Here is a 27,091-nt window from a genome sequence, read left to right as displayed (position 1 = left end):
TTGTCAAGTCAGATTGATTATTGACCCACTTCGTCACATCATGTCAATAAATAAAGACTTGTTGTATCAATATTAAATCATAATTATAAAATATTATGAATTTGTATGAATAATAGGTTCTCTTCCAAAAAATGATAAATCTTAGTTTCACAAAAGTTTCCCCATTTGAAGGAAAATGCACGGAGCGGGCAACTCAGCATCCTTTAATTGCACTCCCCATTTGAAGGAAAATTCTTACAAATACGTCGTAGTTGGGGATCGAACCGCAGGTATCTGGGTGACGTAGTGACACCAGTGCTTCGGGGACTCTCGCCATAAGTTACAGATGCTATAGATGATGGTTCTGCTTTGATCCAAGAGTTGAATTATAAAAGTTTCCCACCGATACACAGGGTAAATCGGGAAGTGCACGCAGCGGGCAACTAAGCATCCTTTAATTGCGCTCCCTATTTGAAGGAAAATTCTTACAAATATGTCGTAGTTGGGGATCAAACCGCAGGTGTCTAGGTGACAACTTAGATGTCCTACCGTGACACCATTGCTCCGGGGACTCTCGCCATAAGTTACCGATGCTATAGATGATGGTTCTGCTATGATCCAAGAGTTGAATTATTATTCTTAATTATCGATTGGTTGGTTGTAGTTTCTGTTTTCTTTTAATAGACGAGAAAGGGAACTTGAAAAAGTTAGTTGGTTGGCAGAGAGGATTGAGTTTGAGTGTGGATGAAGCAGACTCCGAAGGGTTGCGAATGAGATGGGTCTGTCTTAACAAAAAGTAACACAAAGGCCTTCTACATAAAGTTGATAAGCATGAATAGAGGATGTGTGTGGTGAATGATTATAGGTGGAGAAGAGAAGAGAGTTCGTACTTCTAGTGGCCTGGGAAAGGTACCAACTTTCTAAATAATTGGATAACTGTTAGGTGATCGAAATTTAGATCCTATATATTTTTCAGAAACCATGTGAACAAACTATTTATTGCAGATGCAGCAGCAGTTAATCTCGACTCAATAAACAGTCAGTCAAATCTATTCACCAAACTTCGTCCTCCAACTTTCTAAAATCACTTGTTTAATCACTCTCAGATCTCTCCGAACTTTGTACTCAGTTTAATCAATTATAAATTAGTCTCCATCACATGCATGGATTGTTCCTGTTCCTGGCTCATGTGCTTCACCTGCTCTGTTATCTCCAGTCATGCATGGTCCCTTCCCTCCAATCATGCACTCTACTAAAAGATAGAGAAAAGGAACTTTTATTGCTTGCGGTCCCATTTTTTGATAGTGAACGAAGTTACAACGTAAACTCGACGAGTAGCATGAAACAATTAGGATTCTCACAGTAAACCTCATCCAATCTTCCATCGTCGTCTCTATCAGACTTGCTAAGTACGTGTACCTGCCCTACTCCAATCCAATAATGTTCAATTCAAAAAAATGAAAATCGCAGCAAAAATGCAAGAACAAATTAAGGTTACATGCATGATCATGATCTACGCTACTCTTGGTTTGGCTCCGGAGCTGTCCAGTAGGTCTTCACCGCCAGAAGGATCTTCTCCCTCTCGAGAGGGCCGTCTTCGTGATCGATGATTCGACTCTCCCATCTCATGCCGTCGGCGATACTTTTTACCTTCACTAAGATGTCGACGTCGTCTCTCATGATCACTGCGCCTTCAGGCCTTAAGATCCTATCCATCTCCAGTAAAATGTCTTCCATTTCACATCTGGATTGTAGCAGGATGAGTAACACCAATTTCAGTCGAGAACAGTAGAGAGCATTAAGCTTGATCTGATGATACCATACCTTTCCTTGTAAAGGCTGAACACTGAATCGGCATGGATAAGATCGTAGGTTCTTGGATACGTCGACATCGCTTGGCACCTGGAATGAATGGTCAATTACTTCGCGAATGAGTAGTGTGCTTTTTGAACTCTGATACTCACCAATCTTGATAGGTGCCGATCAGGCCGCGCTCGTAGATGGCTCCGAGGGTGTTGGAGTCGGCAAGGGTTGGGACCGTGTTCATAACCCAAAGAGGATCGTCGACGAGAGCAGCGGCGAAGCCGCCCAAGTAGGCATTCATGTCGAGCAAATTGCGGTATCGACCCCGCTGGCCTAACTGGCTGACCACTGACTTGTAGTACCCAACCCTCTTCTTCCATAGCTCGGTGTCTTGCAAGAACATTTCCGGCGTGATTCCTGGAAGACTTCCGGTTGCGATTCTCGGTGGCACGGTTGTCAGCCTCTCCGGCCACTTCCTGATCTCTCCGCCGGCGATCTGGTCGACGGTGGCCACCTCGGGTAGAGGAGTTATGCAAGTTTCCATCTTGGTGTACCTTTCGCAATTGACGGCGACCTCGAGTTGAATGAATTGTGCAAAAAAAAAAGATGGGATTTTAAAGGGTGAGAGGTGGAGAAGGGAGGAGTACCAGGCGGTGTCTGGATTGTTGGATTGGCAGAACTGAGGCGAGATCATGAACTTGCGATTGGATTTGCAGGCGAGGTGATTGATGGGCTTCTGCCAAATGGCGATGTCGCCTTTCTCTATGAGCTTGGTCCAGCAGAGGCTCGTGGCGACGGCTTCTATGGCGGATTGCTCGGAGCTCAAGTCGTACTGCGTCCTGTTCCAGCCGCGCCAGTGCTTCTTCCAGTTGATTGGCGGGCCGGATAGGATCCAGTAGCCGCCGGGCCGGAGAATGCGATCGATCTCCATCAAGTAGTGCCCGTCTTTACGATCCAGGAATCGAAGTCAAGAAGATGAAGCAGAGAGGATGAGATGATGCAGTGGGAGAGTGAGTGGAGTACCGTAGAGCTGCCATGGAATGAGACACCGCGAGCAGTGGGCCATGTCGAAGGCCCTCGATGGGTAGGGGAGGCGGATGGAGGCGAGAACGCCGATGATGGCCGGAACCCCGCGCTCCAGCGCGAATTGGACCTGCGCCTCGTGCGAGTCCCGCGGCGCGAACGACATTGTTACAACGTTGCGGGACAGAAGGTAAGCTCCCCAACTCGCCACCTGCAACTCCACCACGAACAAAAGCAGTTGACTTTTTGAGTTCCAGTAAGAACAATCGATTATAAGAAACTAGAACGAAATGGAAGATCTTTGTAAGGGCAAAGCCCTTTCTTATTTTATCGATCAAAATCGGAAATTTTTTGTTGCCGGTGAAGCAAAAAGCAACAAGAACAGGGGAAAGCAGAGTAGAGAAGGTGAAGCACTCACCCCGCAACCGGTGTCGACGGCGGTCCTGATCGAACCGTCGCGAAGAGGGATGAGGCGATTGATGTCGTCGATATAGGCGTCGGCACCGTGGGGGAACATGGTGCCGCCGCCGGGGAACCGGAACTTGTCGCCGTCGACATGGATCCAGTTTTGGACCGCCTTCTCGACCGTCAGCTCCTTGTGCGGAACGTTGGCGAACCAAGCCATATCCCTGCTCGCCGGCCACGGGAAAGGGTTCTTGTACCCCGGCGGCGCCGGGATCAGGCACTTGAGCAGCTCGCCCTTCTCCGGGCAGTGCCGCTCGCGGTAGATTAGCCGGTCGCGGTCAAACCGCAGCGACCGGTCCCGATCCTCGCACGGAGTGTACTCCGAGTACTTGACGTCGCACGCCGGGATCTCCCGCACGGACACCGGCTCCGCCGTCGCTTGGTCGGCACCATGGTGGACGGCGAAGTCGAGCGTGGCGGCGCCGGAGCCGTGCATAGAGTATAATCCGTCGGGGTTCCTGTGGCAGGAGACGGTGCTGAGGACGGGGGAGGTGACGGAGGCGGAGCCGCCGCCATGCTGCCAGATGCCGAGAAAGTATGAGATGGAGCAGAGGAAGGCGACGACGCCGAATTGGAAAAAATTGGTGCGCTTCCAGTAGGGATGGTAGAGCTTCCAGACGCCGGAGTAAGGACTGGTGGCGCCGGCCATCGTCACCTTTTCCAAGGCGGCACCTTTAGAAACAGGGGAAGAGAGGGCGATGGGAGGAGGAGGAGGAGGAGCATAAAATATTTATGGAGTCGGATTGTACATGGAAGCTTGGTCTTGGAAGCAAGTTAGATTCCAGCTTTATTATAATTTTTTAATTAGAAAGAAATTTAAAAAATAATAATAATCTTTATCCAATTAAAATGGCCAAATAATATAAAAGACATAATTTTAATATGGTCAAATGTATTTCAATTTTAGATTATATTAAATATAGGAGATCAGTATTTATTTGGGTTAGGGTGGGACGGGACGGTACTTATTATGATTGTTTCCCGACTTAAATAAAATTTTTCATCAAAGAAAGAAATTAATATTTAGATTAATTTGACCAAACATTTTAGATAAATTTTTATTAAATGGATTTTAAAAATATTTTAAGAATTTCATTGGATTGGGTTAGAATTGGAGGTTGTATTTGGCATCATCATCCAACACGATCATCAAGGAGTTATAAAAATTGGGGCTAAAGATACCAACTTTAACAACTTTGTGTGGAGTACTCCCAACTAATTAAATATATTGTGGGCCTAAAGATATGGAGTTATAGTGCAGCGGTGCTTTTATAGTCTTTTAGGTATTTAAACATCGAGTCTCAATTACGGATGAATTATCGGATGAATTTTCTTTAATGATCAGTTGATCTAAAAAAGATAATCTGTTGGGTTGTCGTCCTGAGTATTTTTTGATTTATTCTGATATGAAATTTTTTTATAAAAATAAATTAATCATTTCATAATTAATCAGTCAAAAATATTGAATATATGATGTCAACTAATAAATTTATTGGAAGCTTGTTATACTACAAATTATAATATTTCCAATTGGGAGTAAGAGCATGATTAATGTGGAGTATGATGCACGTCATTCATTTTGTCTATTTAATCAAATTTGAATAGAGAGACGGTTTGAATCGACTAAATAGATTAGAATAGAATGTATGATGGATACGAGACACCTATAATATTAAGTGTTTCGATATCGATGAACATGGATAGTGATAATATCCTCGATTTGAATGCGACGAGTGACACTTTATTATGAGATAATATTGGAAAATGACAAGTAAACTTATCTTGACATGATCTCTTAACAACCAAGTGCACTTTGTTTGGTGTAGCTTTGTTTTTGTTGCTCAATTAGTATAGTCAAAATGAGTGTGAATTATTGCCTCTATGTTCATAAATCCTTTGATCATGGGGTTGTTTTCTGAATTACCCCTGAAGATTAAAGAATTCTCAGATCTACCGTAACATAGAAGTGATTCAAATCGATTGACACGACAAACGGATCTTGTTGGCTTGTAATTTTTGACGAAAATTAGATAATTTCCTGAAACTTCAAGGGTGAACATAAAATTTGGCATAAATACAGATAACCATCTGTTGAACCATCCTTTTTAAGAAATTTTAATTTTTGAGATTAAATAATTTATTTAATCGATTAAAAAAGAGAGGAGAAGGGAGAGAACTTCTCCCTCTTCACTCTTCCCTTCCTCTGGTAGATTTGTACTCGCGTCCCTCCTCTCGAGTCCCTTTCTCGTCTTTTCACTTGTGTTAAGGCTACGTTTTGAGTTGGAGGCTAGGGGTTGTGGCCTCTCTAGATCCTAATATAAATCCATCTTTGTTTTGGATGGATCATCGTGAGTACTTTCCGATTTACTATAATGATCAATGAAAATTTTTTATGAAATCGAATTGATCATCCTCAAAATTAATCGACATAAATTGACTATATGATGCCAACTATAAAAAAAAACAAAATTAGCCAATCAATTTTCTCACATTTTAAAAACTTTGTTTGTCGTGTTAGAGCTAAATTGCCTTGAGCTAAAATTCAAGGAGCCTCTATAGAACATCGAAATTCTTTTGGAGAGATATGACACCCAAAAACAAAGAGACAAAATAAATAAATATATAAATCAATCTGAATTAGAAAATTAGGTACACGCCCCCTTCGTCGAGGCGTTTGCATTGCACCAGACTCCAAAAGCACCCCATGTGCCTCTGTGGCCTGATTAGGTCACAATAGGACTTCTTTCGCCATACTACCTGATTGACTCTTGTCTTCACATATAATTCGTTAGCTTTTATTCTTTTAAATTCCTAATAATTTAGGTTTTTTTTTACTTAAACAAAGGGAAACACTATGCGACTACAAAACCTATCCTCAACTCTATTGAACTCTGCAACCGAATCTACTACTAGTTGGATGCTAGATTTGGGTCTTCCTTATGGGACCAGAGCCTCTCAAGTTGACTTGCTTAGTCAAACAACAAATGCTTGAATTCCTAACTTATGAACCCCTTCTTTAGTCAAACCACTTACTGTTGAATAGCCACTTCCACTCATGGAGAGTTATTGATGTATTGGCCCATTTTGATACCATTCATACATTGATGGAATTGTGGATGAATAGAGACAACATTAGTCCTGTTTTTCATGTAAATTATGTCTACATAGGACACATTTTGTAACTTTTAAGTGTTTAGAAGAACCAATTCTATATCCAAATGTATACACAAGCACAAATTCTTAGCCACATCCTAAAATTCTTCCTTTGTCTGCTTAGCAATTTATTGATAGTCCATTTACTTTTGATGCACGTTTCTCATACTTCCATTATTAGCCTTTAACCATTAACTATTTATCTGTTTGCATAGTTTTGGTCAAGATCCACCAAACATTGATGTGTTGCCGATAGAGTTTGTTAATTCTCCTACACCAATGTGCCTGTTCCACCACTATATGTGGTCTTCAATGTATTGAACTAAATGGCCTTACCACCACTATTCGACAAAAGAGAAGATGCAGCTGCAGCAGCAGTTGGAACTATGCCAGTCGAAACACCAGGTTTAGAAAGGTGCAGAAGCCTGCAGTTTTATTTAAAGTTGAATCAGATAAGAAGGAAAGCCTTAATTTATTGTACGCAAAATGCATAAAGGAATTTACTTACGGAACCAGATATTCACAAAATGAAGAAACAGCGGCCGTGACTTCGTTGTAGTTGTCCCCGGCCGCTGGTGCAGTGATTTCAACCAGTTGAATCCCAGGAGTAAGAGGCACGGCATCGTCTACGGCATGAAGTTTCGGCATTCTGTTAGCAGAGGTCACAGTGACAGTAATGGGCACAACTCTATGGAAACGGAAGGCGAAGCCTATTTTGAGAAGCTCATGGTCCAACTTGTAGCCAACAGCATAGAAGAAGCGCAGTGCGTTGCTGCTTACTTTGCTTTCCACTACACTTCGGACTAGGACTGAGAGTTGTTCGGCACCGGCACCTCTCATGGCACCTCCAACATGTCGAACCGTCCTAACTTAACTAGGCTGACTTAATTAACTTGTATAAGAAACTGAAGAAGAAATCAGTGTCTAAGAGATAAATGCAAGGCCTACCAGGCTGGCGTGGGCTGAGCTAAATCACACAAGAGGCGAACCTCCGAGGGCACAACTCCTATGGGATAAGGAAGCAGGATCATGTTAGTAGTTAAAAATGACCATACCCAAGTCAGTGATGTGAATGACTAACCAAGGTTCGGCCCACTCTTCAAGCAGAACTCATGCACCCTGACTCGATCCTTTGGAACACCACACAGGCCTTGGAGGAGAATCTGGAGAGCCTCGACATGCTGCAAAAACAAACTCATAATGATGTTCACAATGAAAACAAGCAGATGCTGATTATATAAATTTCTAAATTTTCACAAAACTTCTTGCATAGTTGTTGAATTAATGATAAATGTTAGGGAAAGCAAAAGGACTGAAAAAGAAATAACACAAATCCAAAATATCAAGTGAATGCATGACCATGGACGAAAACACATAAGCATAAATTCATTCGTACGTATATCCCTCTATTCTGTTGAGACAAGCATATGTATTATCCTAATAATGCATAAAGGATTAAGCATAAAAAATTCTGATATTCTACCCAACAAAAGAAATATAGCAACCGATTGTCTCAACTCATACAGAAACTAATCATGAAGCAGCAAGCATAGAAAGCAAACCTGAGTCTCAATGATTCCTTGCACAACACACTCCATTTATCTGTTAGGTGAAAGGAAGTCCTAGGAAAATCTGTAAAAATTTCAGAAAAAATGAATTATTGTATCAAATACTTTGTATGCCGTATCAAAATAGCAAGTATCTGCAGAAACTGAAAGGAAGCAATTTAGATTAGTCAAAACAGAAAATGAAAAAACTTATGCCCTGATCTAAAAGAACTCAAACTCACAGAATAAAGAACATAAAAGGAAAACAAAGTTTCTCCTCTTGAGGTGACTGAATATGTTTACTAGCTATAAAGCTATTTGAGAGTTTTTTTACTGATGCATTTGACTACACATAACTTATAATGAAGAAACCCTATTGTCCCAACATGATCTGTCACGCCCTGGAGGTGTCATTTCCGCACACCGGGAGGTACCTCACTCGGTGACGATATAATAAAAGAATCAATACAGTAAAAGAGATATAATATAAAGAACCATCCATATTTTATTAGACAGAATAACCAACAGAGTAACCAAAAAGAAGTTCATATATCCATTTATTGTGTCTCATGGATAACCACATGTACATATAAAAATGACATAAAATACCATCAAGCTAAAGTAAACCAAATCGAAAAGCAGCACGTCAAGGTCTTTGAGCAACTCTAAGGAAAACTGAGTCAAGGTAGTATCAAGTCTGTACCTGCAAAACTGGAGGTCAAATAATGCAGATAATTAACCAATGACTAAGTGGGTAATCACAAAAGATGTGCATGAATTTAATCTTATTTAAGAAGCCAAGGAATTTAAGTAGATCATATTTCTTATTGCCACTTTAAATTTTTCTTAAAATTCTCCATTTATACATAATATATATATCTATGTATCATTATCTGGAATTAAGTAACATTTTTATGTATGAATTTCATATCTCAATTTAATTATCATTCATTATCATCAATTTTGATAACTTCACAATCATGGTTATTTAATCAAGCTATATCTAATCGTCATTAGTATAATCTCAACATGATTAAATATTATAATTAGTGTCAACATTTATATAAGCATTAAAAAGTACACAACGAGAGTCAATATCATCAGAGTATAATAATATCTCATATATATAGGCTAATAGCCTCCTTAGAATATATCGTCGCATACATTATCTAACGTACGGGCTAAAAGCCCTCACCGGTGGAAGACAAGATAAATACTGACCGCGACCTCTGTACTACCACAACAATATGTGGACGGTCAAGTGCTCTGGACCGAGAGCTACATCACGCCACCACTACTCAGGTGTACGGTCCAGTACTTTAGTATAAAACTAGGCTCATAGTTAACACCTTTTAATATTTATCATTTTTGTATCACAATTATTTCACTTTGTACCTTTTCTCATTTATCATAATTATTACATCACATTCTTAATTTGTATCTTCCCGATTTGATCTAAACGACCAACTCAAATCAGACTACATCTTATTCATTCATTTATGTATCACCATAAGATTTGCATGTAAAGGCTAAGTATCAACTGGTAAAGGCTAAGTATCAACTGGATGAAATATCAACAGCAAGGAATATAACAGATCAAGAAATGTAAATATATATATCAACGGCAGAATAAATCAGAATATCTATTTAAATTTTGAAAACACCCTTTCCCATTTTAATTTCTCCAGATGAACCCATGTATGAACAGGAAATAAATTGATTCTTTACCCTTTAATAATTTAATTACTTTAACCTTGTTTCAATAATTTAAAGATCATTTTAAATCCCCTTTTGAAAACAATTATAATATATATAAATATATATCCATTTAATTTTATTTATTTATGCATAGGGAAAATATACGAGTCCAAGGATAGAATGTACCCACTTATTATGTATGCCAAGCTTCGAGTGTCAGTAGATCAACGTGCTCCACTCGAACTAGTATCTACAAACATAATATAATAATAACTCAAAACTCAAGATAAACATAATAATATGAAACGTATCGAATCGTAACTTATTTATCTACAAGAGGCATTCACTATTATGTAATCCCAATCTTATTTAACCATTCTAAATAAAAATTGATTATAATAAAATATTCATGAAATACACTGAAGGCTAGGCTCAAGATAATAAGCGAGGATAACATGAACAAGAGGAGGCCTTTTCTCTGTAAGTGACTTAAGTTGATTTTTCTTCCAAACCAAAACACACATAAACCTATAAAATTCCAGATTTATAAAAAACTCACAAAACTAACTGATTAAACGCGAGAAATTAAACTCAGAATGCATGATTTATTTCACTAATTGCACACAGGGGAAGCAACGATGCTTCCTGCTTTATTACGCCAATTATTTCAACTAACGATCCATAACTACGTACGAACCCTGCTCAATTCACGAGCAGCAACAGCAACAGAGAGACTCGAGGCAGCACTCGCAGCTCTCGTAGGAGCAAAAACAGCAGCACATTCCAAATACGGCAACAAGGAAATGAGACAAAATGAGATTCTTACTAGCGAGATGAATCGTAATAAGTGAAGATCCTGAAGAGGTTCGTCATCGGTGATCGCCGTGCGGCGGCGACCAGCACGAGAAGAGTATCAAGAGGGTCGCGGCTGAAGGCGGCGTCGGGCTCGCGGCGGTCGACAGGCAGAGTCGCGAGGCAGAAGGCAGGCGGCGACGCTGGCTCTAGGCGTGAGACGGCGCGGCGCGTGACGGGAGAAAAAAAAACCCTAATTCCTAAACCGCCCAAACCGATTTTTATCTTTTCCTTGTTCCGACCAAACCGATTTTTATCTCATCCCTAGTTCGACTATAACTTAATCAAATCAAATCCAAATCAATTCCAATTTGAATCAATATAATCCTTATCTCCGTGCCTACCTATTGGATTTATTTCGAATCCGATCCAATTTTAATTTATTTATTATAAAAAAAACCAATTTTTAACATGATCAACATAGATAAACCTATTTATGTGATGCTATTAATTAAAACATACATAAGCCGAAACACAAACTCCTAACACTCAAATTTATTTACAAAAGAATTCTTATAAGAAACTCAATAAGCTCATAAATCACCTAAGTTTCATTATTGTACTAAAGTTTTGAATACTTCTGAGCACAAACTCAGTCCTAATTAGCGCTGTAAGAGCTTGAATGATTTTTTTTTGTAAATAAGCTCAAACAAAACATTTGGGTTCAGTTTCAGGAGGGGGCATTTCTCTCAACAGCAGAAATAGTCCCCTTAATCTTCTCTTACACGGTCACCATCACTCTCCACATGAACACCCTGCTCCTCATTTGAGTCTTTTGGAGACTTATCCCCATTCCCATCGCCACCAACTTAGTCTTGATGGTGTTGGTGTGTCTGCTTCATCAGGGTTTGGCCTGTTCTTCCGCTTCTTGTTGAACCTCTTCCCCTTTTTGACATAGTGAAGCTCAATTATAGAAGGCACGGAAACGGTTGTATGATTGTGAGGAGCAACTGGGAACACCTGCTTCTATCCAAGGTGATTGCACTGGCAGCCGCATTTACTAACAGGCTTTAAGATACTTAACAATCCTTTAGGAAGAATATAATGGAGGCAATCCTTTAGGTCAGCATTGACTTTGTAGATTGATGGTCAGCAATCACAGACTAAAACTGTTCAAATCAAAACCAAAAGTAAAACGAAACCAAATTGACATCAACTTTTAATAGAATGTTTGAGTTGAAAAATTAAGATTTCCTATTCAGTTCGTTCGGTTCCATTTGATTTTTTTTTCAGCTTCAAGTGTCCACATCTATTAAAATTCATACTGTGAGCATAAATATTATATCTGATTTAGCCATTGCTACTTCACTAGTTAGATTAAGCAGAATATAACTATAAATTATTCAAAGGAATGTTAAGCCAACTGTGTTACAAATCAATTTCAGCAGTTGATTTATTTATTTTTCTGAAACAAACAAAACAGAGTATAAGGATATCAAAGGGCATGGCATATTTACAGACTGAATCAAAGAGGAAAAATTTAGGGCGTGTATAATTTGAATTTTACAAGTCAAATGTTGGCAGAATACTAGCTTTCATTTATTAAATTTTTGGCCAAAATTTTGGACAATAATTTTATCAAATATCTCCCGAGCGTGTTTTCATGGAAATAAAGTAATGGCCATTAGAATTTTAATTTACTGATCAAAGTTAATTTGACCGATCAAAAAGTTAAAAATATCATCCAAAGTTCACAAATGGCCAGCAAATGGTTGTAATTACAGGCCAAAATGAGTTTGTGCTGATATTTTTTATTTTTTGCCAACCCAACTAAATTTGGTGGTAAATTGCGCCCAAACTCAGTTTGTCTGGAACAATTTCACTGATGATCCCCTCTTTTTATTAAAGAATACTTATACATGATAATTCTTATATACTTTATCAATTATCAAACACATAGAGTGCTATAAAATCATTATCATTTGCATCTTGAATGGCTACACACTACACACAAGGGGAAAGTATCTACTGATGCAAGTAGAATTAAGATGCTAATGCTACAAGTCTGTCAGTGTGGAAACAACGTTAAAGGATGATAATTGTTCCAAACACAACCAAGAAACAAGAAGCATATGCGGTGCGTAAAAGCCACATGTATTGCTTACTGATAATCCCATAAACCAAAACAGAAGCATGGAACCTGGTGAGATTTTAGAAAAAAAAATGTTGATCGAACTAACAGCACTGTTTCTAGCAGAGCGAGCTCCAATTTAGGCCGAATTTATCTGTAAATCATGCTTCTACCGTGCTACACTCACTAAAGATGATGGTTTCATGGAAAAATAAAGCCGAAGTTTTACCTTTTCTCTGAGTGCCTGCTGATGAATTTTAAACGGAAAAATCGCGCAGCGGTGACGGAAGGAAGTTAACCTTTGAATCTTGGGGCCAACTATGTGAAGAAGCGCGCGAGTACCAACCGCTTGGCCTGGGGAGTGCGTCAGGGGGAAGGAGGAAGACGAAAACAAGATGGAAGAGGCGCAGCTGCAGAGGAACTAGGGTTAGGGTTCAGTCGAAAGGGGAACTGATCCGATTGTGGCATTTTATAGTGCGAACCGGTCCCTTGGCGGGTCGGGCTACCCGTTTACAGTTGATCAACCGTCGCCGCTGCCCTTGACCGGTCATGTTTTATTCAAAAAATACATTATAAAAAATTTAAAAATAAAGTGTTTTTGTTGGTATATATATATTTGAATTTGCCTGAATTTATACATCATAATTCATCTAAAAAAGATGCAATTAATTATCTATCATCTGTCCAAATTTATAAATTATAATTCATAATCAATCACAATCACAGCCGACAGACACTTTTTTCCCCTTTTTTATAATTCAAATATTAAAACTTAATTATGAAAGTATACCACCTTCCAGGATTTAACTGACGATCACAATCACAGCCGACACTTTCTATGCAATACAATTATTAGCACCTAATGAGTGCTCAAGGCAGAAATCATTAATGAAAACTAACATTGTACTTACCAAACTCGGTAAATTCACTCGAGGACTACTGCACTGTCATAACTGAACAAGTGATTGAAATCATAATCTCATCATCTTGCATCAAAACCTAGCCTAAGGCATTATTGCTAGCTGGTGAAGTGTACTTGTTCCATGACGAACACCACCCACATTATTCTTCTATTATCTAAAGATTAAAGCAGGATCTTGTTTTATCAATAAAGTAGGTAACAGGTATGATCACCTCACCACCCGTGACTTTGGCATTGCCAATGTCTCAATAAAGCACCTTGGAAGAATCGTTTCTTGCATCGACATCTGCAACTCGATTGAATGAGATAGATATGGGAGAACATGAACAGGGCGACGACAGCGTATAGTACAACTCTGAACAAGTTTACTGAACAATCTATCTCTAAAGCAAATATCTGAAGATAGAAGATTTCATCCTGCTTTTCTGATGAACAAGTTCTTCAGTTTGTTCTTCTCCAATCTTTTCAGCAGTTTTTTGGCACCAGCCATGTCGTCTACTTCAGCAAGCTTCTTGAGGTACCCGACGGCACCGTAAGAGAGCATCAGCTTCTTGCACCTCTTGCTCGAAGACAAGGAGTGAAGGGAAGCAATTGCATATTTTTTTGCTGTGTTCTGAGGGTTAGGATCCAGCAAGCGAACTAGGTTGATCACCGTCTTGCCATCCTTCTTGAGTTCCCTCTTGTTCTGAGGAAGGCTAATGAGTCCGGCAATGGCCTGCGCTGCGACCTCTCTCGCCGTGCTTGTTTTAGACTCGAGCATTGTGACGAGCAGAGGAAGGCAGCCGAGCTCGCCGATGGATTTCTTCGTGTCGTTGGAATTGGTAATTCTGCAAATGATGGATGCGGCCGCTTGCTGCGCGCCGAGAGAGCCGTCCCTGAGGATATGAACCAGCCGGGGGAGGAGGCCCAGGGAGACGAGGCTGTCGATGGTGGCCGCGCTGATCAAATTCCGCAATGCGCCGACGGCGGGTTCCTGCGGTAGTGGCCCTTCCAGGTAGGCTAAGAGACTGCGAGCTCCACCTTCCTCGACGACGAGCCGCCTCAAGGCATCGTTGCTTGTAGTGAGATTCAGCAAACACTCTGCGGCGTGCTCTCTGGAGCTGAGAACAATTCCGCGGTCGAGGAGGCCGATCATGGCAGATATGGTGCCTTCTTCTACCAGCGTCTGCCGGACCTCCGGCACGGCGGAGAGATTCTTTAGCGTGCCCGCGGCGGCCGATTGGCAAATGGAGTCGCCGGAGTGGCATATCTCGACCAGAGGTCGAACACCTCCATGGCCAACTATGGAACGTGCGGTTTCGGCGGAGATGGATAGTCTCTGCAGCAAAATTAGGGCTTTCTCTCGACAAATCAAGCTCCCGAACTCTGATAGTCTGATTATGGGAGGAAGCACGCCTTCTGCGACCAGTAGCTTCTCGCAGCTTCCGGACTCGGCCAGCAAGCAGATCGCTGTGGCCGCCTTCTCCTTGATCTTGGCAGAGGTAGCTCCAAGCAAGCGTATGAGCGCGGAGACGTTGCTTCGCCCGAGCGCGGCCAGCACGCTCCTCTCGTCCTCCCTCATCGCTTCAAGGAGGGAGTCCACCGCCCGGTGTTTGGCTTCCGCATGCCCGATCTGCAAGCGCGCAAGCAGCTCGCGCATTTTGTCCAACACCTGCGAAGGAGCGGCGGTGGCCGAGTCCTCGAGAACACCGGTTTTCACCAGCAACGCGCAGTCGGCGAGCACGAGATCGAGCTCTCCGGACAGAGCGTCGAGGTCGCTCTGCATCTGGAGCTTCCCGGAGGCGGAGGCGCGACCAGCGAGGTCGATGGAGGCGAAGAGGGCGCGGGTCACGGATTGGAGCAGCTCCCTGCAGAGCCCGTTCCGGGAGAAGCAGGGGAGGCTGGAGAGGTCATCGAGGGAGGGACACACACGCTCGATCTTGTCGGCAATGGAGCTCCATCGCACCGGGAAGCCTGCGGCGGCGCGGGCCTCGGCGAGGGCGGCGGGCACGAGCTTTCTAGCTTGCGATAAGAGATGGGCGGCCGAGTCGTCGGCCTCCGGCGAGGGGTCAGTCTCTTCGGCCATGGATCGAGTGTTTGCTGTGTGTTCGTGGAAATGCCGGAATGGTATTTCAAGTAGCGAGGAGGAAACCTTCGACGGCAAGGATGGGAAGAGCAAAACAAGAGGATGGTTGCTGATAAGAACGCGACGCCAAATAAATGTATTGATAGCTTTGAAATGGACAGTAAAAATGCACCTCTTTTTAATTAAATTATTTAAAAAATATAGTTTGTTAATTCGTCCATTCAAAACATTTTAGTAAATTGTGTTAATTAAGTAAATTAATTGGATAAATAAGTAAAATATATCTGACGTGGAGGAGGGTACGCAGGGGAAGCGTCATTTGCATGCAAAGACGAGCTACCGCGCTGCACGAGGGAAAGAGGGTTGAGCTGCTCCCGAATAAAGGCTGGTAAGGACAAGGGCTTGCTTTATAAAGTACCGTTTATAATCCTACGTGCTAGAGCCTAGAGCAGTGTCGGGACCACTCTCATCTATTTCCAAAAAATTAAAATTAAAAATTAAAAAAAATATAAAGGTGCAAAAGATTGCCCTCGCATTGAAAAAATATTTTTATTTAATTTTTCATCCTATAAATATCATTTAATATTGTTCTGATAATTTAAACCATAATTATTTTAATAATTTCACTTAAAAGTATTTTAATACCATCAAAATTAATTTAACTTACTTGAAATTATTCTAGTTTAAGAACAGTATGAAAATAATTTTAAAATAAGATAAAATACTTTTCTTTTGATAACTAAAATAAATATCGCCTTTTTAATTTTTCTTCATTTTAGGAAGATTTACAAAGTAAAAAAACATAAAACAATTATCCTACTTGGATCCTCCCAAATTTAAAATATTAAGTTTGGCTTGATTTTTTTAATGAGCTTTGTTCGTTTAGATGATGATATTAAATTTTTAATTTAAATTTATTTAATTACTTATAATGTTTATATTTTAAACCTATTTGATTGATTATTAAATTTGATAATATAAATTTATTTATTTATTTTAAAATCTTATTATTTAGTATGTCTATAAAAATTTTATTGATGAATATGATTCATTAATATTATTCAATTTAAATATATTTATTTAATTTAATGAATTATTTATATTTATTCATTTAATTGATACAGTATTCAACGAATATAAATAAATTTTTATTAAATTAAACATCAAATTTATTAAGTTAAATTCATTTATGATAATATAAGTGAACAATGATCATTGTATATTTTTTTTAAAAATATCCTTAGTGACATTTATGCCCATCGATTGTTTGTCGAGTTCAAAAGTAAACTGAAACCGGCTTTTAATAACAATACTTTGCAAACGCAAAGTGAAAAGAAAAAAAAACTGAAAATAGAGTGAAGAGGACTCAACCTTAACCGAAAGAGAAGAAGAAACTTGGCAGCAAAGTGATCGGGGCAGCGACGAGAGATGGCATTAACTTATCGACGAAGGAGGCTTCTCCCCTTGTTTTGCTTGCGCCACAAGCGTTTAACTTGTCGTTGGAGTGTTCTTCCCCTTCCCTCGTTCCTAGCTAGCCATGGTTGGTGTTGTCGATGGAGTTGCTATGGAGTTGCTGTGAGTTAGTTCGATGACCTATCTTCTTGCTGATTCTTGTGGAAATGCCATGTCCTTTGAAATCCTTGTTCCGATCTGTTTTGTTTGTTTCAGAAAAACAACAAAAAGAAAGAAAGAGCATCAACTGCTGAAATATATTCGTAACATAGTTGACTTAACATACCTGTAAATAATTTATAGTTATATTCTGCTTAGTTCTAACTAGTGAATCGAAGCAGCAATGGCTAAATCTCAGACACTTGGCTTTGGTAATTGGCAGAGCTGGACGAAGAGGAGAAGCTACGAAGTTGACAGGGAGTGAGTAAGTTAGTGGCTGCTAGCAGCATGCAGCTAGTTCTTTTTGTTTCCCATGAATTGTTTGTTTCTGACGTGTTATTGTTTTGGATGCTGCTTCCTGTTCATTTATGCTAAATTACGCATCCATGCAGAAGGATGAAAACGACAAAGTAGTGGTTGATATCTGATAACGATGCCTCAACCAGTGATAATTTACTGACGGGAACTCATATTGGAAATTGATATTCTTAGGCTGCCAAGGTTTCTCATCTTTTGTTGTATTCACTTAAATTTACCGACTTCAGTCAGTCAGTACTTTTAACTAGTTCCCATTGAGTTTTCGTTAGCATGTGATTCAATAAAATAAAAAGGGAGTTTAATTTCATGTTTGAAGTTTTTATTATTAATTTATATTGAATCACATGCTGATATTATTAATTAATTTCATATTTTCTATGCTGCGCGACGGGATTTATGTGACCCGTGCACGACAGCCCTGACCCCCAGTCACTCTAGCCGCCATCACCACATCGTCCGACCACCAGAGACCGCCGGACTAGGCCCGATCGACGGCTCACTCGTTGACGCGCCAATCGGTGTCGGTTTTTCGATCAGATTATGGCCGGAATGCGGTCGAAAACTGCTGAACCAGCGTGCGGGCCACTGTGGGCCAAATCACGATCGATTTCCAGTCAAATCGCGGTCGAAGACCGGCCGAGGAAGGACCGTCGGCCGCCGGTGATCCTTCCTCGGTCGGTCTTCAGCCGCGATTTGGCCCACAGTGGCCACTTGCTGAATGCGGCAATTTTCGACCGAATTCGATCGGATTCCGACCACAATCCGGCCGGAATTCGGCGCCGATCGGCGCGCTGACGAGTGACGCGTCGACCGGGCTCGGTCCGGCGACCGACGGTGGCCGGACGGCGAAGCGGCAGCGACGGGAACAGCGACGGGTCGGGCGCTCGCGGCACTATGCATTCCCATTTTTGAATAGTTTGATCTTCACGATCACGCGTGATGGACGGTGATCCCGCTGTCGCACACGGGCGCGTATGAAGCCGACGCGCGGTATAACCTTTTCGTGTATATATATATATATATGGATACACAGAAATACAAATTTAAAATTTGAATTATACTAAATCAAATTGACTGTTGTATGAACACGACTTATGTGCATTGAATATTAGGTCGATTAAAATAAAATTTATCCAAGATCGGATCCGATCAAATTGAGTTCGAGTCACGCCTCGTCACTCGTCGTCAAATCCAAGCCGCTCATCTCATTCATTCTCCATAGCACAGAGTCATTTTCCCTTAACGAGACCATCCGGTTTGCGTCGCTCGTTCCAGGCCCCCGTGGCGGTGGACCCATCGCATACCCTCTCCGATCCAAACGGTTTGCCTACCGATACCGACTGACGAACAAGAGGGCCCGCTGTTTATTCTAGACCTGATCCCTCTCCCTTCGCTTGCCGCTCTCCGTCCCCCGATGCTTCTCTAGGGATCCTTTGTCCCTCCGCCCGATCGCCCAAATCCTCGATCCGATGGCCGCCTCGGCCGTTTTGGCCAGAGGAGCCCTCCGGGTGCTGCTGCTCCTCCTCTTTGTCGTCGCCCTTGCCCCCTCGCCTGCGCTGGCGAGGCCCGACAAGGAGACGAGGGAGAAGTTCTACGGTGACCTTGTGAGGAGCCAGGTACGGAATGACTCTGGAGATGGGAGCATCGCGGATATGTTCGATCGCGTCCTCGAGAAGGAGTTCTCCGAAAACGAGACACCGGAAGGTGAGCAGTTAGGTTCTTCTTTTCGTTCGTTCCCCTTTGGTTCCTCTCTTTGGTTATTGATTTGGGCGACTGAAGTATATAGAGAATAATTTCATTTATCCTAACAAATGCCTCCTAAAGCATGTGCTGTTAGGAAGTTGATTTCTCTTTCTCTCTTCCGGAAAGTTCATTTTTCCATCCAGTTTTGCGTAATCTAAGAACGATAAATGAATAGGTTGTAAATAAAGAAAAATTCATCTCGACGCATGAATATCCTTGTGTTTGTCATGTTATTGTGAAAATTGATTTCCTCACAAATTTAACTACTTTTCCGAAGAAGTCTCTCTCTTTTCTAATCACTTACTTTCTCTAACCACAACAAAGAATAAAATATCCACTCTGTATGGCGCCGCATGTAGTTTCAAGCATCATAGACATTACAATTTGTGAGAAATTTTTGTTCTATGTTTCTCAACTCATTTGAAAATTAAGCATCTGTTGCTTCTTTATGTATTTTTTGTCTAGTTCTGTGTCATTAGGTGGTACTGATAAACTGATTAATATTTGTCAGGTCATGATGAAAGTAACTTCAACAACTCTGTGGCAGATCATCAAGTAGGTGTGACTTTCCACTTGCTCACTTGTCTTCTTGTTTGCTGAAGATTTTAGTTGTTGTTAGTGACATTTTATTTATCTCAAATGTAGATTGTTTTATGGTTTCATTTGTTCAGGTGTAAAGATTTGATGCAACTAATGGAACTTTCACTATTGTGCTTTTCAGGCTGTTTTGGAGACTGTTGCTATAATTACTCATGACAAGTCAAAGAAGAATGATAGTCATGAACAAAAGTATGAAACATTGATACTTCAGTAATCTTCAGAAAATAAGCAATAAGTGCATGGATAGTTACTGGCTGTATTTTTAATGCTTTTGCAGTTCAACAAATAAATTCCAAATTGGGGATGTTTTTAATCTGGAAAATGAAGGTTCTGATGACATGACAACCCTAATAGATAGCAAGGTTTGTGGAAATCAGAGATCAGTAGGCTACCATCTCCCCACTCCCTTATATTTGAAAGTGCTGTTATTGACTTGATACATTACTTGGTTGCAGGATAATGTATTTGTAATGTCTAATCGTAAAACAAAATATCCAGTACTTCAAGTAGATTTAAGGTAAATTTATTAAAGCCAATTCACTTGCACGCCTATTTTTGGATGTGCATATGTGCACTCCTGTGTGTACTTCATTTATCGAATAGCTAAATCTAAGTTCTTGCATACAGATTAATTTCAGATCTGGTGGTTGTGATAGTTTCAGCCACTATTGGTGGCATTATGTTTTCCTTCCTAGGACAACCAGTGAGTACTATCATATTAGTTATGTTTTCATGTTGTATGGGTTTGATTGAGGAAAGACATGATTTCCCCCCTTTTGTTGGCATGAATTCATTTTTAGGTCATTGTTGGCTATCTTCTTGCTGGATCTCTCATTGGGCCAGGTGGTCTGAGATTTATTAGTGAAATTGTTCAGGTAACATAATAAATCTATCAAAAGCTTCCTCTCTAATAATTATTATCCTTTGTTCCTTTATCTGAATTCAATCAAATGCATCGTGACACTGTTATTCATCTACTAAGCTTCAAACTTGCAAATTTGTGGTTGTCTAGTAGAAAACTTGCTCTCTGTATTCTTGAACTTTCTGCAAACAATAATCGGGACAGCATTACAAACATATTATGAGAAAAGATGACCAATTTCAAAAATCCCTTGTATTTTTATTTTCTTTGCTGCTCATTGCTCTTTGTTGTGAACTCAGCTTCCATGAAATTGATAAATATTCTGCAATTGAGATCACAAAAGACAAGGTAATTTTGTGACGGTACTGAGAAACTTTCCCAAGTCAACTTATAGTAATCTAACACAAAGGAATCCAATGAAGTGATTTTAACTCCTAGGGATGATGAACACTCACATTAACAATATATTATAAGGATTCCTATGTTGGCTTTTTTTTTTCTGTCTCTGTCTGTCAAAGATACACAAGCCAGCTGATCGAGACTTTTGATTGTTGGCATGGGTAATAGCATATATAATAGTTACACAACCCTTGGCTCAAGGAATATCTCCATGATAACCTGTTCGACTTTCTTAAGCTGTTTACCTTGCTTCTATAACATGACACATTTTTTTAACGTATGGTCAATTGGATATTTGTGATCAGGTTGAGACTTTTGCTCAGTTTGGCGTAGTCTTTCTCCTTTTTGCACTTGGTCTTGAGTTTTCCTCTGCTAAGGTACATTACTGAACATAGTATTGCTTTTGAAAATGCATTTATTTAATATATAATTGTACTAAAAATTCCATCATTTTCAGCTTAAGGCAGTTGGCCCTGTTGCTATTCTAGGAGGTCTACTTCAAATAATTATTTTCATGTTCTTATGTGGCCTAACTGCCATGGTATGCAAACATTATCATCTATTTGGTTACCTTTTCTTCTATGTGGGATCACTGAGTTCTTCCTAATGTTGCTGTGATTGTTCTTTCTCTCAGCATATTATTTTGCCTTCTTATTGGGATTTTGCAATAAATTCTCTGAAGGTATCCTGATTTTCATTTCTGCAGCTCTGTGGCGGAAAATCATCCGAGGGCATATTTGTTGGCTCATTCTTATCAATGTCATCCACAGCTGTGGTGATTTCTATTCGTCTAATTTTAATATGGTGAATGTTTGAATTCTTACAGTTCTTTTATACTTGCTAACTGTATTTTCCATTCTGTTTAGGTATCAAAGTTTTTGGTGGAAAAGAATATCACAAGTTCCCTTCATGGACAAGTAACAATTGGGACCCTTATTCTTCAGGTCTGCTTCATCAACTTCCTCTCTTTATAGAATTGCTAGGAAGGTTTTTGTTTCAATATTGACCTAGATTTAATGCTGTAACAGTTTCAATTTTCTTACGTATTTACTAAATTTTTACTTGACCATCCAATATACTAATAAAGCTTGGCTTCCTAGATATATATTGATATTCATGACTAAGACTATGATTAGTTATGTTCTTAACTTGGTTGCTGGATATGGTCATATTAGCTGCATGAGTTTGTTTCCTCAGAAACCAATACAATGGATGTTATTAATTGATTAAGCTGATATTAAAATAACACGCCAAATAGGTCCACTGCTATGTATGTTTGAAGGGCGCACTTTAAATTCTGTGTTTTATTACAGGATTGTGCAGTTGGCCTTTTATTTGCTCTGCTACCTGTTTTGGGTGGAAATAGTGGCCTTTTCCATGGAATTATGTCAATGACAAAGTCGTAAGTTATATCATTAAGCTATTATTTTGGATAACACTTTTCTGTTCTGTTTCACATTAATGAGTCATATTTTTATGAAATTTTAGATGACAAACGACTGCAATTGTTTTGAAGAAATTGTTGTGTGCAGGTTAATGGTATTGTCACTGTTCATTACTGTTGCTTCTCTATTATCTTGGTCATTTGTTCCTCGCTTCCTGAAGCTTATGATTCAGTTGTCATCTCAAGTAAGTTATTATATTTATGTAGTACAAGTAGGTAATGTTTACACATTGATGACTTGTAATTCACCTTTTTTTTGGTGTTGCTTTGGGCTTACCAATTGAACATGGATTTTCCTTTTGCTGAAGAACTGTTTTTCCCTTTGAAGTAGGCAAGTTTCTGAGTACGATGATATGGTTTAACAGGAAATTGTTTGCCTGAATTTGCTAGATATTTTTCTGTGAAAATTTGGTTTATTATAAACCAAAATCTGGAACCATGGGTTGAGGATTGCTTGAGAGAATGGAGGAGAGTTTCCTTTTCAATTATAACTTGTTTCTTTTCCTTGCATCCACCCTTCACTAGTAGGTTTATATATCACGCATGGTAGATAGTCACAGAGAGGAGGTTATAACTCCTTACACAGCAGGCCACGACTACCACTCGTAAGTATATGATAACTTAGAAATTCAGCAACTTGTGCAATTCCTTTGGATTTGTGCTTCTATGCTAGTGCTCATAATATCACCCTCCTTGCCAATGTGCTTGTCCTCTGGCACATAACAATGGGAAATTACAGTCAAGGAACTGATGTTAGACCTGCGTAGCTGAGGATTCGGAGGTCTGTTTTGATTGAGATTAACAAAGGACTAGTGCAGCCATTGTGTGTGATCATTGCATCTTGCTCTCTAATAAATTTTCACAAATTTTCCTTACATCCACTTTGTTCTATATTTGCTTACATTTCATGCACGATAGTTACAGAGAAAAACATGCAACTCCTTCACGCTAGCCCCTTTATTTACATGGTGGCTAAGAAATGCAACTATATGATAAATTGAAAAGAATCACTCATATAACTCTTTAGACCGGAAGAGAGAAACCCTAGCAGCAGTTCGGCGGCCTCACAACCTTCTGGGAGTGGTAGTGGCATACTGACTTATATTATCATCTCATTTGATTATTATTTAATGTTGATATGAATAACAGATGGCTGACTGACATAATTCTGTTTTCCTTTGTAAAACAAGAGCCATTTCCTTGCTTGATGGAGTTTTTATTGTTGCTTCAAAACTGAATCTTTACTATATTTGCAGACTAATGAGCTCTACCAGTTGGCCTCTGTAGCTTTCTGCTTATTGCTGGCTTGGGTAAGTGGATGCTGACCTTTTTCAAATATAGCTCAAAGTTTCCACTAGCATTTTATATCTCATGATAAATGTTATTTCATCAGGTTAGTGATTATTTAGGTCTAAGTCTTGAGTTAGGGTCATTTGTTGCTGGTGTTATGATATCTACGACGGACTATGCTCATCATACCCTAGAACAGGTATGCTGGTTTCCTTATATTTGGCTCATTAAGATTTTGGTTGCAAAATTCAAATTCAGCTGAAGGCATCTTCGTCTCAACTCTATGTAATTTGCTTGAAGGGATTACTTAAGTTTCTTAGTCATTTGAATATACATTCAGGATGGACTTTCGTGTCATTTGTTATATGTTTTAGTAAACCATCATATGTCTTGATGACTCACAATGATTTTGTTTTTTTTTTCCAACCATGCTTACTGAATTAAAGTTACTCTGCGCCTTGACTTTGGAAAATTTTAAGATCTACCTCTACCGGCTAAAGCAAAGCAATAGAAATGTAAAATACTGAGATTCATATCATGCCTTGCCCTACAAAGCTGAATTGTGTTAACATATATGGAAAGCACATTTTCTTTCAAAATGACACAGAAGCTGATATGCTGATTAGGGTTCATAACCAAGTAAACTTGGCAATCTCTCTTTGAATCCCTCATATTTAATTTTTTAATTAGAACCCACTATTAGGTTTTAATTTATTGTGTAATTTGATAAAGCACAGCAATAAATAAAAATGAAACAAGATGATAATTTGGTCATTGGTAGCTTAGGTCCAGAATTGTTCTTTTTTCCCCAATTGTCTTATGCTTTTAGCTTTTTAACTGTTATTCTTGGGTGTTTAGGTGGAAGCAATCAGGAATCTATTTGCTGCACTTTTCCTTGCTTGCATTGGCATGCTCATACATGTTCAGTTCCTCTGGCACCATGTTGATATATTGTTAGCATCAGTTATTCTGGTTGTGATAGTTAAGACAGTTGTGGCAACTGTTGTAGTGAAAGCCTTTGGATATGGCATCAGGACAGCATTTCTTGTAAGTTTCATTTCTGAAATTTTCATTATTTGTTAGAATTATTTGCTTTTTGTGTTCTAATGGTATATTGCTATTTATTTGCAACCAAGGTGAGTTTGTCATTAGCTCAAATTGGGGAATTTGCATTTGTTCTGTTAAGTCGAGCTTCAAATCTTCATCTAATTGAGGTGAATTTTTGCATTTTTTTTCTTCTCATGTTTGGATTAGGTTGAATTGGATTTTAGATTTTTCCCTCTTTGATCTGTCATCTTTTATGTTTTACACACACACACACACACATTACACATTAGATTATGATTTTGTTCTCATCCTTTGCAGGGGAAAATGTACCTATTACTTTTAGGAACAACAGCACTTAGCCTGGTGAGTTTTTTGTATTTCTGTTTATTCAACTATTACCTTCTTTATTCTGTTTTCGTTGTTCCAAAGTTGAACTCATTCCTCCTGGATCAGGTAACAACTCCCCTAATGTTCAAGCTAATTCCTGTTATAATCCACCTTGGTAATCTCATGCGATGGTTTTCATCGGAGGCTAGCCTGCAGAATGAGGTAACATTTTTTTTCCTCTTCTTTATCTCTGACTTCATGAGCAATTTGATAGGCATCGGCAACTTAGGTCCTTTGGAGGTTTTTAGATTGGTTCATTTTTTTCCTTTAACGAAATAGTTTGGACCCGAAGATACACTCTGCTCTCCTGACATATACCTGAGCTCTATTCTACTGTGCTTCTGGAAATTATCCGGTTTCTGATTGAACCGGATGCCTTTCACTAAATAGAACTGCACTGATTCGGCCTCTGGTTCCTAGTTTAATTGTTTGAGTCACTGATCTGGCTCATCCTCAAAGTTTGATCCTTTTTGTTTTTTGATGCTATCTACAGGATAAAACTACCATACATGAAGCTTATGACAGGTCGTTGTAGCATCAAAATTCTTAGAACCCCTTTCTCAGCTGCGCAGCTACGGCAGGTGGTTTAGTGGTGAAAAATGGGCAGTGCCAACTAGCGCAGCAGAATACCTAAACTAATCTGGGCGGTACACTTTGTAACTTAGAGTTAGGCTTCACATATTCTTGTGTGTATATATATACATCTTAGTGAATGATGAAGATCAGACCGGTGAAATGGTCGTATTTAGCTAAAAAGAAGAAAAAAAGTTCCCTTCCATTTTGGGGCAACCTTTATGATCATTGGCTGTATGTGACATTGTTATCTCATCTTTTTTTTTTGTGTTGGTTCTTTTTGTTGCTATTGATTTCCTTCTTTTATTCTTCTATAGAAAGCTGATGGCTAAATATTACCACATGGAAAGGGTGCTCAACATTTCAAAACTGTAGAAACAATGAATTAAGGTGATAAAACTTGGATGAACTCCCACCATCCGATGAAGAATGCCTTAGCTACATCACATTTTTCCTGTGGGAATTTAAGGTGTGGTAGATTAAAAAGTTTTGATTGATTTATTTATTTTTTAAACGATTATAAGTTTACTAAAAACCCCACAAGCATTAAATGCAACCCTAATGGGCACTTATATACAAAGAAAAGTCACCATGTAATTCTAGCATACTTCTTCAAGATGTGGTGGCTATGCACAACAAACCAAGATGCAAATAAAAAATTCAAACCTTCTGAATCAACCTTGGTGTTAATTTTCAAACAAATTGAACTTGTTAGACACTCTAACTAGTAGCAGATGCAAAATACTAATTTCATTTTCATGCTTATTATTCCAAGTGAAGACCATGTCATGAAAAAAGAGAGGTTCTTGTTTACTTTTTCTTATATTCTAAGCCAATCCGGTTCCCGTAGACTTTGACATTTTATCGTTGAATATGTAATTGAAATGTTGGCAAAAATTCTAATGCTCATACATACATGTTTATTAAATAATCATCTAAAATAACACAAACCGAGTCAAGTTGTATGATATTTAAGTTTATTGAATAAAGTAACAAAGTTAATCCAAATCGAATTTAAAATGAATTTAGTTTTTGAAATTATTGTTCAAGTTTGAAGTTTAATTTGTTTTTTTATTATAAGCTTGAGCTTAGTTAAGTTTGACTTGAGCTTGATTCATTTCGATGTTATCAAATTCTTAATTTAATTTTATTTGATTATTTGAAATTTTTACATTTTAAATTTATGTAGTTGGCTATTGAGATTGATAACATAAATTTATTTGTTCATTTTAAAATTTT

General features: G+C 39.2%; 4 protein-coding genes across 10 annotated transcripts; 1 reads left to right on the top strand and 3 right to left on the bottom strand.

Annotated features, from left to right (window-relative positions):
* Nucleotides 1–1,275: 1,275 nt before the first annotated feature.
* Nucleotides 1,276–3,953, bottom strand: LOC141819175 (putative methyltransferase PMT15). The gene is made up of 6 exons (XM_074706518.1): nucleotides 3,224–3,953; nucleotides 2,806–3,016; nucleotides 2,430–2,727; nucleotides 1,944–2,336; nucleotides 1,804–1,881; nucleotides 1,276–1,723 (listed from the first exon to the last, which is right to left on the bottom strand). The coding sequence occupies exons 1-6, from the start codon at nucleotides 3,917–3,919 to the stop codon at nucleotides 1,498–1,500; spliced, it is 1,902 nt and encodes a 633-aa protein (XP_074562619.1). The 5' UTR covers nucleotides 3,920–3,953; the 3' UTR covers nucleotides 1,276–1,497.
* A 2,476-nt stretch (nucleotides 3,954–6,429) lies between these two features.
* LOC141819176 (mediator of RNA polymerase II transcription subunit 18-like) lies at nucleotides 6,430–13,015 on the bottom strand. Of its 6 annotated transcripts, none has more exons than XM_074706523.1 (8): nucleotides 12,821–13,015; nucleotides 9,859–9,918; nucleotides 8,580–8,681; nucleotides 7,986–8,055; nucleotides 7,505–7,604; nucleotides 7,372–7,429; nucleotides 6,932–7,288; nucleotides 6,430–6,848 (listed from the first exon to the last, which is right to left on the bottom strand). In XM_074706523.1, the coding sequence occupies exons 4-8, from the start codon at nucleotides 8,019–8,021 to the stop codon at nucleotides 6,746–6,748; spliced, it is 654 nt and encodes a 217-aa protein (XP_074562624.1). In that variant the 5' UTR covers nucleotides 8,022–8,055; nucleotides 8,580–8,681; nucleotides 9,859–9,918; nucleotides 12,821–13,015; the 3' UTR covers nucleotides 6,430–6,745. The 6 variants fall into 6 exon arrangements, with proteins under 6 accessions (XP_074562624.1, XP_074562621.1, XP_074562623.1 ...); XM_074706520.1 differs by lacking the exon at nucleotides 12,821–13,015 and adding an exon at nucleotides 10,495–10,667; XM_074706522.1 differs by lacking the exon at nucleotides 8,580–8,681.
* Nucleotides 13,016–13,783: 768 nt separating this feature from the next.
* On the bottom strand, nucleotides 13,784–15,578 carry LOC141819178 (uncharacterized). The gene has a single exon (XM_074706528.1). The coding sequence runs from the start codon at nucleotides 15,576–15,578 to the stop codon at nucleotides 13,926–13,928; it is 1,653 nt and encodes a 550-aa protein (XP_074562629.1). The 3' UTR covers nucleotides 13,784–13,925.
* Nucleotides 15,579–18,917: 3,339 nt separating this feature from the next.
* Nucleotides 18,918–26,123, top strand: LOC141819177 (K(+) efflux antiporter 5-like). 2 transcript variants are annotated; one of them, XM_074706527.1, is made up of 20 exons: nucleotides 18,918–19,211; nucleotides 19,762–19,805; nucleotides 19,972–20,039; nucleotides 20,128–20,212; nucleotides 20,306–20,367; nucleotides 20,478–20,553; nucleotides 20,651–20,725; nucleotides 21,417–21,488; nucleotides 21,569–21,652; nucleotides 21,818–21,886; nucleotides 21,978–22,055; nucleotides 22,425–22,513; nucleotides 22,644–22,740; nucleotides 23,812–23,865; nucleotides 23,949–24,044; nucleotides 24,704–24,892; nucleotides 24,982–25,059; nucleotides 25,211–25,255; nucleotides 25,346–25,441; nucleotides 25,773–26,123. In XM_074706527.1, exons 1-20 carry the CDS (start codon nucleotides 18,977–18,979, stop codon nucleotides 25,812–25,814), a joined length of 1,734 nt encoding a protein of 577 aa, XP_074562628.1. In that variant the 5' UTR covers nucleotides 18,918–18,976; the 3' UTR covers nucleotides 25,815–26,123. The 2 variants fall into 2 exon arrangements, with proteins under 2 accessions (XP_074562628.1, XP_074562627.1); XM_074706526.1 differs by having other exon boundaries at nucleotides 25,211–25,441.
* The last annotated feature ends 968 nt before the right edge of the window (nucleotides 26,124–27,091 follow it).

The sequence above is a fragment of the Curcuma longa genome, unplaced genomic scaffold (assembly GCF_044706935.1).
Source record: "Curcuma longa cultivar G26 ecotype Majalengka, Jawa Barat unplaced genomic scaffold, ITB_CL_G26_1.1 contig_28144, whole genome shotgun sequence".
Taxonomy (NCBI): domain Eukaryota; kingdom Viridiplantae; phylum Streptophyta; class Magnoliopsida; order Zingiberales; family Zingiberaceae; genus Curcuma; species Curcuma longa.
Note: the sequence above shows the minus strand (reverse complement) of the source record. Positions and strands in the feature narration are given on the sequence as shown.

Excerpts from the sequence above, each read along its gene's own strand:
- LOC141819175 (XM_074706518.1), bottom strand. The coding sequence starts at position 3,919 with ATGGCCGGCGCCACCAGTCCTTACTCCGGCGTCTGGAAGCTCTACCAT. Across the intron at positions 3,017-3,223 it reads CCGTCGACACCGGTTGCGGG|GTGGCGAGTTGGGGAGCTTA; the intron begins GTGAGTGCTTCA and ends GTGGAGTTGCAG. Across the intron at positions 1,724-1,803 it reads TTCAGCCTTTACAAGGAAAG|ATGTGAAATGGAAGACATTT; the intron begins GTATGGTATCAT and ends GCTACAATCCAG.
- LOC141819176 (XM_074706523.1), bottom strand. The coding sequence starts at position 8,021 with ATGGAGTGTGTTGTGCAAGGAATCATTGAGACTCAG. Across the intron at positions 7,430-7,504 it reads GAAGAGTGGGCCGAACCTTG|GAGTTGTGCCCTCGGAGGTT; the intron begins GTTAGTCATTCA and ends CTTATCCCATAG. Across the intron at positions 6,849-6,931 it reads TTTTGTGAATATCTGGTTCC|GCTTCTGCACCTTTCTAAAC; the intron begins GTAAGTAAATTC and ends ATAAAACTGCAG.
- LOC141819178 (XM_074706528.1), bottom strand. The coding sequence starts at position 15,578 with ATGGCCGAAGAGACTGACCCCTCGCCGGAGGCCGACGACTCGGCCGCC.
- LOC141819177 (XM_074706526.1), top strand. The coding sequence starts at position 18,977 with ATGGCCGCCTCGGCCGTTTTGGCCAGAGGAGCCCTCCGGGTGCTGCTG. Across the intron at positions 22,741-23,811 it reads TGATTCAGTTGTCATCTCAA|ACTAATGAGCTCTACCAGTT; the intron begins GTAAGTTATTAT and ends CTATATTTGCAG. Across the intron at positions 24,045-24,703 it reads CTCATCATACCCTAGAACAG|GTGGAAGCAATCAGGAATCT; the intron begins GTATGCTGGTTT and ends TTGGGTGTTTAG.